This window comes from Tamandua tetradactyla, chromosome 12 (genome assembly GCF_023851605.1).
Source record: "Tamandua tetradactyla isolate mTamTet1 chromosome 12, mTamTet1.pri, whole genome shotgun sequence".
Lineage (NCBI taxonomy): Eukaryota > Metazoa > Chordata > Mammalia > Pilosa > Myrmecophagidae > Tamandua > Tamandua tetradactyla.
Window position 1 is genome coordinate 57,537,387 of NC_135338.1, and position 12,317 is coordinate 57,549,703.

At 36.1% G+C, this 12,317-nt stretch overlaps 1 protein-coding gene across 3 annotated transcripts in view; it reads right to left on the minus strand.

Moving 5' to 3' along the window:
- ATG2B (autophagy related 2B) overlaps positions 1 to 12,317 on the minus strand; it is a 105,146-nt gene that overhangs the window by 65,558 nt on the left and 27,271 nt on the right. For all 3 annotated transcript variants that reach the window (XR_013160471.1, XM_077123473.1, XM_077123474.1), the window contains one exon: positions 8,430 to 8,526. Coding sequence is in view for 2 of the 3 variants with exons in the window: in XM_077123473.1 (XP_076979588.1) it covers positions 8,430 to 8,526 (97 nt within the window). In the remaining variant the exon portion in view is untranslated. The remainder of the gene's footprint in view (positions 1 to 8,429; positions 8,527 to 12,317) is intronic.

Here is a 12,317-nt window from a genome sequence, read left to right on the forward strand (position 1 = left end):
GTTCTAAAACTGATCATGATGATGAATACACAACTATGTGATGATATTGTGAGCCACTGATTATATATCATGTATGGACTGTATATGTGTGAAGATTTTTCAATAAGAATATTTTGTTAAAAGAGTAATTACATTTGGAATTTCTTAAGCATCTCTCTCCCAAAACCCACTTATCCAACACCAATGTCAACTTAATACCACAGGCAAAACAAAATGTACACTGTTTAATATCAATCAGAAATCTAAGCAGTAACTTTTAAGCAACTAGCCAACAAGTATCATAAAGTCTAATCTCTGATAGATATGACAATAAAAACACTTAAACATTGACATGGCAATGTAAACATCTCTTGAAAAAGTCTCCCCAGAGGTTTAGTGAATAAAAGGATAAATTCCATTTGCTTTGAACTCTGGAGGACAGCAGAGACTGGAGAACAACTCTAAAAACACTGAATCAAAGAAACAGAAAAATCTCAGGTAGGAAAAGTCCACCCCGGACTGGCAGTCAATTCCCATTTCCCCACGCCATCACTTGGTCCCAAGTGGCCAGGGAGTCACACTGAGGCAGTACTGACCCAGGTCCCCCTCACGGTAGACAGAGACTAAAGACCTAATCATAGCAGCAAATAAGAACTCCATCCATATCCAGGCATAGGGACCTAAGTCACAGAGAAGCATGGAACATTAAGGAGTGCTGCATACAAATGAGGTAAAAAAAGAGAACTGCTGGCAAGATCGCTTGTGATCAATTGTTTCAGGTGCCTGGACCACTGAAGGGCAAAACAGACTTTTCTGAAGTAATTCACCTTTCTGGACTGACCCCATCTGGCTCCCTGGAGAGGGATACCTAACAGGGAAGAAACTGAAGGCAGGAAATTACACAGGAAAAAAAAATGAGGAGGATGGAGTGGTAAAACTGAACTATTATAAGGTAGGATGAGTCCCAGAATTGAAATGTGTAAGGAGAACAGGGAACAAGTGAAGGAAAATTGCACAGCATACCCAGAGCAAAAATCAGTTGAAGAGCTAGGAAAATCTGAACAGTTAAACACGGGCTATTCTAAAGGTCTATAAGCTCGGTCAAGCATCAAAGAAGAGCCTTACCACAAAGCCAATCAACAATAAAACCCAGACAAGAGACCTGCCCTACAAAGTATTACTTTTAAAGGGAGTGTTATAACTTGAAAGGAAAAGACAGGAAAGAATGGCTTAGACAGTGAAGAAATGAAGATCATCTGTAAGAGTAACTGAAAGGGTAATGCAAAATCCAATAGCACTATATCCTCAATACACAATTCTACTCTTTAATTCACATAAAAATCAGAATATGATTGAATAAGAAAAATGCACATTTCCTGATAATGGATGTGTAAAATATAAAATGGTAAAGTGAGGAAAAAACATTAAAAAAAGGGATACACAGAGACACAGGAGCAAAGAAAATAAATGGTATTAGCTGGTATCTTTTCAAATTGGTAGATTATATACATGGATTGGGTAATATTAACCCCAGGGTAATCACAAAGAAAGTATTTTTTAAAATATACAATAACAGTAATGGGAAAGGGATCAGTCAGACATCACAAGTGATCAACTATACAGAAAAGAAGACTGCACTAAAGGAACAGAGAAACAAAAAAAAAGTATATAAAAAACAAGGGACAAATGGCTTAAATAAGTACTGCCTTTACAGTGCGGTTCTCTAGTGGGTCTATAAGTAATATTACCATACTGAAGATGAACGAGATTGAAAGGGATTGTATAGACCCACGTGTCTCACTGATTAACACTAGAAATATAAATTAGTTCTTGCAAGAATTACTTCAAAGGTATGATTCCTGTACAAAGAATGTTTAAGTCCAGGGTACAGGGGGAAAACTGCTATTACAAGCTACCAGCTATGTTCAAAAGGAAAACTTCGGCACTACTACAGCAACAGCAGAGGTAAATAATGGGGTGGGGGGGACAAGAGTTAAGAAGACGTTTAGATTTCCTATTTCACAAGGGTGTTATCATTGGTTTTCCTTCTCTTGGGAACAGTGAAATTATCTAAAATTGAAAATGTTGATAGACTGTGGACTTTGGACACTATACACGATGCCTGATGAAAACAGGTGGCTGAAGGATGCACTGACTGAGATAGATTGGCGAACGATGGTGTATACTTATGAATGGAGGTTGTGCTGCTATCAAAAGGAACCTGCAATGATGTGAATGAATAAATATGTGGGACATTTGGTAAGGCAAAATAAGGCAGAAACAAAAGAACAACAATGATGTGGTCTCCATTAGAAAATGCTTATAAGAAAACAGGGATCTAGATTGTAAGCTTTTACAGCAGACACATTAAGTCTGGAGTGGTAATTATTATTTCTGAATTTCGAGAGGCTGTTTCATATACATATAAAAAACCTGATATTTAGATATAAGGACAAAGCTGGACATAATATCCAGGAATGAAAGTCTCCCTGGCAATGTGGGATCAACAATTCTATCCTGACCAAAGGGGGGAAAAAGACGTGCAACTAATACAGTATCAGTGGCAGAGAGAGTTCAAATAGAGTCAAGAGGCTACTCTGGAGGTTGTTCTTATGTAAGCTTCAGTAAGACATTGCTACCTATCATAACTTGCCAAACCCCAACCTGGACCATTCCAGCCAATCCTAAAGAACATCTACAGCAATATATAAGATTCCACAAAGGTTCCATAAACTACAACAACATACCAGAAACCTACAACCTCCAGATGGGTCCCTGATTCATATAAGTCCTGACATCTAGCTCAGCCTCTCCAGAACATCAGATAGTTCCGCCTCCCTACCCGATATTAATGACAGACCCTCCCAACATGAAACAGTTAGAATGGCCATAGCCCAAACACCCCTAAAGAGAGGGATGGAAAGATCGAAGGTGATGGTGGAGTTATACAGAGAAGATAGGATTTAACAAATGAATATGAATGCTGAATCATTAAATTGGTATTTCTTTTAGTCTCCAGTATCTTAGCGCAAACAGAAGTGAAAACCTAAAATTGTGGAATTGTAACCCATGTCAAATTCTGAAATATATTCTACAACTGATTGTGGTACTGTGTTTTAAATTTTTTTTGCTTTTTTGTATATATGTCATTTTTCACAAAAAAAAAAAAAGGAAAGAAAAAAGTAATTGTGATGATAAAAAAAATTTAAACCTTCTAGCCTCCTATGTTCTGGAGTAGCTAGAAGGAAGAATGTGTGAGGATCGCATAGTAGCCCATGACAAACTCTGGGATCTATCCTGTAACTAACTGTTGAAGAGTGTTTTGAAAACTACTGCTTTTCTATTTCTCTGCTTTGTATATATGTTATACTATACAATAAAAAAGTCAAAAACAAAAAAAAAATGATCCTGAGTTACTCAGTATATACCTACAAGAGCTGAAAACAGTGACACTAACAGACATTTGCACACCAATGTTCACAGCATTATTCACAATTGCCAAAAGATGGAAACAATTCAAGTGCCCATCAACAGACAAGTGGATTAACAAAATGTGTATATACATAGGATGGAATATTATTCAGTAGTAACACAAAATGACATCCTAAAGCACATGGCAAGATGGATGAGCCTTGAGGACATAATGCTGATTGACATAAGCCAGACACAAAAGGATAGATACTATATGATTTCACTTTTATGACCATGGTAAAGGTAAAATCAGAGGCTTATAATACAGAATATAGGGAATCTAGAGGTACGTGGAAGCTAGAGATGGGTGAATGGTTAGCTAATGGGTTGAACTCAAAAGTTAGGGAATAGATAGAAGTGAAGGCAGTTCACTAGTGGGTCTACAAGTAATATTACCATATTGAATGTGAACATGATTGAGAGGGGTTGTATAGGTCCATGTGCTCCACTGATTAACACTAGAAATATAAGTAAGTTCTTGCATGAACTAGTTCAAAGGTATGAATCTTGTACAAAGCGTGTTTAAGTTTGGGGTTTAGGGAGGACACTGCTATTGCCATGTTACGGGCTATGTTTAACAGAAAGCATCAACAGTACCACAGCAACAGCAGGGATAAATAATAAGGGAGCGACAAGAGTTAAGGGGAGGTATAGACTTTCTATTTGGTGATGGTGTGTTTGATTATCTTTCTCTTGGGAACAATTGAGAATGTCAATGGACTGTTGGCACTGGACATTATACATGATGCCTAATGAATGGAGGAGGGTTAAGGATGCACCAACTGAGAAGTAGATAGGCTAATGATGGCATATACATATGATTGAATATCGTGCTGCTACAACAAGGACCGAAGTTGTGAAGCACACAACATTGTGCAGGAACCTGTGGGACATTAGGTGAGGCAAAATAAGCCAGAAACAAAAGAGCAATTATTGTATGGCCTCATTTAGAAAATACTTATAAGAAAACAGAGGCCTAGATTGTAAGCTTTTATAGCAGTCACATTTATTCCAGAGTCGTAATTTGTTTTCAGGCAGCTCCCTCCAGCCTCGTAATTTATTCCAGAGTCGTCATTATTATTTCTGGATTTTGAGAGGCTGTTTTATATAGGTATAACCTGGCATTCAGAGATAAGAATGAAGCTGATCAGGTCGGGATTAAGGTAATTCAGAATACAGAGGTAAGGAAGACATTGCCTATATTTTAGACCCTCATCTACTCTTTTATACCAAAGGAAGAAAGATTTATTTTGTCCAGAACCTAAATTTTCATTAGCACATAATCTAACTCAACCTGTCTGGATAGATCATTTAAACAATGCAAACACAGGGAGCCCAGAATAAGAATGAGGGCCTTTAATCTTGTATAGCTTAATGTAATGCCTGGACACATCCCAGAGTATATTAAACAGGTAATCAAAAGGTATTGGGCCAAATACCCTTGATAGATGGGAGAAAAAATATGGAACTATTAAACTTTACCACCAGAGAATACCCAACACTGCATCAAACATTAGGGACACCCAAATCAATAGGCCAACCCCTTGATCTTGAGATTTGTAATTGTGAAGCTCTGTATATAACGGAGAAGCTTAGCCTACATATAGGTATGCCTAAGAATTACTTCCAGAGGACCTCTTTTGTTGCTCAGATGTGGCCTCACTCTCTCTAAGCCCAACTCTCCAAGTGAAATCATTGCCCCCCTCACCCCACATGGAACATGACATCCAGGGGTCAAAGTCTCTTTGGGATTCTGGCCCTGGAACCATGGGATCAATGATGCCATCCTGACCAAAAGGGGGAAAGAAATGTAACAAGGTTATCAGTGGTTGAGAGAGTTAAAATAGAGTCAAGGGGCTATAATGGAGATCAACCTTATTCAAGCTTCAGGTAGACATTGCTACCTGCCATAACGTACCAAAATCCTACCAAGGCCATTCCAGCCAATCCTGAAGAACACCTAGGATGATCTATAACATTCTACAAAGGTTCCCCATGCACTAGGGTAACTTTCCAGAAGTCTACAACCTCCATATGGGTCCCTGGGCCAGATAGGTCCTGATATGCAGAGGGGTAAGCCTATCCAAAACATCAACTGGTTCCAACTCCATATTCCATATTATCAACAGCTTCTTTGAACATGAAGAAGTTAGGATGGGCAAGGCCAAGGTACCCCTAAAGAGTGAGAGAAAGATCAAAGATGATGGTGGAGTTATACAGTGAGGGTAGGGTTTAACAGATGAGTGTGACTGCTAAATCATTATATTATATTTCTTTTGGTCTCCAGTGTCTTAGAGCAGCTAGAAGAAAAATCTAGCTGGAATTGTGGCCCATACCAAACTCTGAACTCTGTTCTAACTAATTGTTATGATGTGCTTTGAAATTTATTGCTTTTTTCTATATACGTTATTTTTCACAAGGAAGAAAAAAACGTCAATTGTAATGATAAAAAATTCCTTCTAGCCTCCAGTGTTCTGGAGCAGCTAGAAGGACAAATATGAGATGATGGAATGATAGCACATGACAAGCTCTGGGATTTATTCTGTAAATAATAATTGAAGAGTGTTTTGAAAATTCTTGCTTTTCTCTTTCCTTGCTTTCAATACATGTTAAATTATACAATTTAAAAAATTAAAAAAAAAACAGCGCTGGGAAAACTGGATATCCATAAGCATACTCCTTCATTCTTTTGCATATCTTATATCACATACAAAATTTAACATAAAAAGATCAAAATATAAGACCCAGGATTATGAAACCCCTAAAAGAAAATGTAGGGAAGCATCTTCAGGATCTTGTGTTAGGCCCTGGTTTCTTAGACTTTATACCCAAAGTACAAGCAACAAAATAAAAAAATAGATAAATGGGATCTCATCAAAATTTAAAACTTTTGTGCAAAAGACTTCATTGAGAAAGTGAAAAAAGAACCTACTCAATTGGAGAAAATACATGGAAACCACATATCTAATAAGGGTTTAATATGTAGAATATATAAGAGATCCCAAAACTCAACAATAGACAAACCAACTAAAAGTAGGCAAAAGATGTAAATAAAAATTACTCCAAAGAGAATATACTAAAATATATAAAATGACTAAAAAGCACAAGCGAAGATATTCAACATCATGAGGTATTAAATAAATGCAATCAAACCACTATGAGATATCATTTCATATCCACTAGATGGCTACTATTAAAAAACAAAAGAAAATTACATATGTAGGAAAGGATATAGAGAAAGAGGAAACTCATTCATTGCTGGTGGGAATGTAAAATGGTGTAGCCGCTGAGGAGGAGAGTTCACAGTTCCTCAGAAAGCTAAGTATAGAATTATCATATGATCTGGCAATCCCACTACTAGGTATGTATATCCAGAAGAACTGGAAGCAGGGACTAGAATGGATGTTGGCACACCAATATTCACAGCAGCATTATTTACAGTTGTCAAAAGATGAAAGCAACCCAAGTATCTATCAACTGATGAATGGATAAACAAAATGTGGTATATACATATGATAGAATATTATTCAGCTGTAAAATGGAGTGAAGTCCTGCTGCATGCAACAACATGGGTGAACCTCGAGGACATTATTCTATTGAAATAAGCCAAGCATAAAAGAATAAAAATCATTTCATCTCATTGATATGAACTAATTTTTATAAGCAAACTCACAGAGATAGAATTTAGGATATAGATTACCAGGGGATAGATTGGATTAAAGAACGGGGAGCTGATGCTTAATTTGCATGGAATTTCTATTTAGGTTGATTGATTGTACAGATTTAGAATGGATGCTGGTGATGGTAGCATGTTATTGTGAGTGTAATTAACAATGCTGAACTAAATATGTGAATGTGGCTGAGGGGAAGTTTTGGATCATGCATGTTACTAGAATGAAAATTAGAAGATAAAACATGGGACTGTATAATAAATGAATCCTGTTGTGGATGACAGACTGTGGGTAATAGTAGAAGTATAAGAATGTTCTTTAATGAATTATAACAAATATACGACACTACCACAAGGTATTAATAATAGGGTGGTATACAGGGAAAGATACACCTACTGTAAACTATGGACTATAGTCAATAGTACTATTTCAATATTCTTTCATCACTTTTAACAAAGGCACTACACTAATGCAAAGTGTCAATAATGGGGGGTATATAGGAATGTTGTATTTTTTACAAGACTTTTCTGTAAACCTACAACTTCTCTAATTAAAAATAGTAATTTTTTAAAACTATTATGCTAAATGAAAGAAACCAGATACAAAATACTACATTTTATACAATTCCATTTATATAAAATGTAAATATAAATACATCTACAGAGACAGAAAAATATTAGTGGTTATGCAGGGCTGGGGAAGGATAGAGTGATTGAGAGCTAAGGGGTATAAAATTTTTTTTGAACTAAATGAAAATGTTCTAAAATTAATTATGATAATGAATGCACAACTGTGATTATACTAAAAACTAATAATTGTACACTCTGAATTGATTGCGTTGTATGTGAATACATGTCACTAAAACTGCTTTAAAATATATATATATATTTCAAAATGCATGCCCCTATGTTCAAGAATTACACTTTGTCCAGTCTATGAAGTACTATCCCCAACCAGAAAGTAAGTCAGAACAATTTTGAAAAAGATAAGAATGTGAAAAGTAATATAGCACTAAATGCTAATTTCTGTCATGGTAGCACAATTCAAAAGAACTAGTTAGGATTCTTATTTATGATATATCTTTAATTTTATACATTCAAAAATAATAGACTTTTCGGGCGGGCCACGGTGGCTAGCAGGAAGAGTTCTCACCTGCCATGCCAGAGGACCCGGGTTTGATTTTTGGTGCCTGCCCATGTTAAAAAATAAATAAATAAATAATAGACTTTTTTACATGTTACATTTATAACATATGTATGTTATATGTTTGTATGTTATATTAAATAATGAAAACAGAACTATACTTACCTGGCCCAGCAACAGCTGCTAACATGTCCAAAAGCAAGTGTACCTGCCTTGGTGACAGGAATAAATGAATAGCGTCTATCTGTCCATCAACATCCAACTTAAAAAAAAAAAACAAAAAATCGATTCAACTTAATATTCTTTATAACCTTGTCACCAGAAATTTCAGTATAGTTAAAATCACAGAAATGAATACTGATACTTTAGTCTTGGATTCTCTCACCTAAGATTTTCTCTACTAAATTAGCACAATCTAAATAAAAAGACATAAAGGCATAAAATTGTTCTAAAGGGAGAAAATTCTCTTAAAAAATTCCATACGTCAATACTATAAATTTTATCTTTTCAAGTCCTCTGAGTATCTGGGATATGTAAAAAGACATTAAGAAATAGATTCCACGAAAGAACATTAAGGTAGTAATAGTATAGTGTTCACTGACTTTCAGAAATTTCTAATCATAATCCTTATAGATTGATTCAAAGCAAGAGCAAACAAAATTGACTTTCGTAAGTTTGTGCATGGATCACACTCTTTAGTAGAGGAAGTAAGGACTTTCTCTACCAACAGCGTGTCTCCCCAACCCCCTGCTGTTTTCCATTAAGCTTATTCTCTCCCAGGCACAGAAGTGTTAAGCCAGAGCAGTAATACAGAAAAAAAGAGGGGCCTCTGTGGACCTTCATTCTCTTTGCAAACTCTGCCCATTCTTTCTTCTAGACACAATAGTTCCATCCCACTCTCTTCCAGATTTCTGTAAAGTATACCATGACAAAAATAATCACTCTGTTCTCTATACCACATTCTGAACAGCTGACTATGCTTGCCTTATTTTTCATTCACCTCCTCATGGTTCAAAAATGCTAACACTGACTCCAATTGTCTTTTTAACATATTGCATTTTTAAAATAATTTAATTAATCAAACACATATCTTAGAGAAAGGCCTCTTTCCCAGAAGAAAAACAAATTCCTTCCAATTCTAAAAACAAGAAATTGCACAGTGACTTCAAAGAATATCCATGATCTAACTAAGAAAACAATACATTCTCTGACAATAATCTTTATCACCATCCTTTTCTAGGTAATGAGGCACTATGCTAGATGCTTTTAAATATATTTCCTTTTTTTCTTATAGTCTTCCATTTACAGATGAGGAAAAAAGTTCACAAAGATAAACTGATTTGCACAAGTCCATGTAAAAGATTCAGAACAGGAATTTGAACTTGGGCTGGCCCAGATGGGAAAGTCCTCCCTCCTTCCATGTCATGATCCTCCCCGCTCTGCCAATGGACTGCTTTTGTTTTATGACTATTAATACCCCAGAGCATGAACCAGAAAGGAGTTAAGGCTAGGGACAGTGGGAAAATATATTTCTGATTAAATGCCAAATTTTAAAAAAAACACATTTTTTAATAATTTAGTGTTGAAAGCATAACCTCTCATCTTCATTAGAACGGATAATCAAAAGTTGACTATAAAATATCATTTAAATTGCAATACTGAGAAAGCAATAAAACTTTCTTTTCTGAATCTGTGGGCTTCCATTTTGCCTTCATAACCCTTGTGAATCAGTCGTGTGCCTGACTAGTTGGCACAATTACAGGGGTATTACTGGGTGCTTTTTCTACAACTTTTTCATTCCATACATAATTGGAGAATAATTTGTACACCAGTACAGTCTATAATGTCTTTTTACTCTGGCGTATTATAAAACAATTGAACTAATAACACATTTTTCTATGTGTTTGAAGCCTGTTAAGTGAATGTTGTTTCATTTAGAATGAAGTTACCTTAAGAGTGCAAATACACGCAAAGAAAGTACTACAATTCATTTATTCAACAAAAACTATTTGCTGTGTGTCTACTGATAGATTTCTAACATTGAGAATAAAGCTTTGCAAAACAATCCTCTTTTGGAGCTTGTAATCTAATGGAGGAAGTTAGTAAAAATTTTAAGAAATAAATTATAGTATTTTAAGTGATGGGTGCTATGAAGAAGAATAAAGCAAGGTAAGGTGCTAGTGTGATGCTGTGGGGTGCTATTTTATTTAGGATGGATGGTGTGATAGGTTCATGTGTCATCTTGGCCAGGTGATGATGCCCCATTGTCCTATTGCTGTGGACTTAAATCATTAGCACATGAAATTCATCCACGGTTGATTAAATCTGCAGACAAATAAGCTAAGGGGAGTGACGTCAGCAATGAGTGATGTCTAAATTAATTAGCTGGAGGCTTAAAAGAGAGAGGTTAGAAGAGAGCTCAGCCACTCAGCACACCTCATCTCAGTGCTCGGAGTTCAGACTCAGACATTTGGAGTTGCAGAAAGAAATCATCCCAAGAAAGGCCGTTTGAACCCAGAAGCCAGGAGAGAAGCCCAGCAAACATCTACTGCATGCTTTCCCATGTGACAGAGAAAGCCAGAGGAAAGCCAGCTGCCTTTCCTCTGAAGAACTATAAATTTGTAACTAAATAAATAATCTTTAAAAAGTTGATCCATCTCTGGTGTCTTGTATTCTGGCAGATTTAGCAAACCAAAACAGTTGGGAAGGCAACTGTGCCATTTTGAAAGGATTATGTACCCTAGAAAAGCAATGTATTAATCCTGACCCATCTTGTGAAGGCAGCCCTTTCTTTTAATCCCTATTCAGCACTGTAAATTGGAAAATTGATTAGATTATCTCCACAGAGATGTAGCTTGCCCAATTGAGGTATCAAACTTTGATTAGAGGGAGATGTAACTCCACCCATTCCAGGTGGGTCTTGATTAGTTTATTGGAATCCTTTAAAAAAGGAAACATTTTGGAAAGAGCCCACACAGCCAGAGACTTTTGGAGATGAAGAAAGAAAATGCCACTGGGGGAGCTTCACGAACCAAGAAGCCTGGAGAGAAAGCTAGCAGACATCACCATGTTCAACATGTACCTTTCCAGTTGAAAGAGAAACCCTGAACCTCACCAGCCTTCCTGAGCCAAGGTATCTTTCCCTGGATGCCTTAGATTGGACATTTCTATAGCCTTGCTTTAATCTGGACATTTTTCACAGCCTTAGAACTGTAAACTTGCAACTTAATAAATTCTCCCTTTTAAAAGCCATCCTGCTTCCAGTATACTGCATTCCAGCAGCTTGCAAACTAGAACAGCACCTCTGAGCACCTCTCCTCTGCTTTAACATTTTTGTCCTCAAATTCCACCACCTTAGTTAAATGTCTTGTATATTCAGTAATTCATATATTTTTTTCTTTTGGAAGTTCTGACACTGAATTAAAGAATGAGTCATTACTTAAGACCTTCTCATTTTTACTACATTTGAAAGGTTTCTCTCCAATGTGGCTTTACTAATGGGTGAGCAATACCTAAAGGCCTTGTGTTTGTTACACTTGGGGTTTCTCTGCAGTTTTCAGATTCTGATGATTATTAAAATGTAAAACTCTATTAAAGGACTTTTCACAGTACATAAATCTGTATAGTTCTTTCCAAGTATGAATTTTCTTATTGTTAAATAGGTTTTGAGACTTAAAGCTCTGTCCACTTTACTGCATTTATAGGATTTCTTGGGATTGTGTATTGTTTAAGACCTATTAAGATACAGACCACGACTAAAAGCTCTTTATTCCTCTGCATACAGCAGAGTAAGGTAAAAGTCCATGGCTAAAACTCACAATAAAACTACAGTCCTTGTCTTTACAGTTCAACAGTGAATTCTCTGATATTCATAACAGCATAAGCTACATTGAAAGGCATTCCCAAATTCATTTTAATGCATTAAAAAAGACCATAGCCCCTTGACATGCTAGTTTTAGATTGTTTTTCACTTTTTTTCTCTAATAAGGATTCTCCCTTCTGCTACAGAATCCAGGATTCTGTAGTTATCTAGTTTCATTTCCTTGTATTATT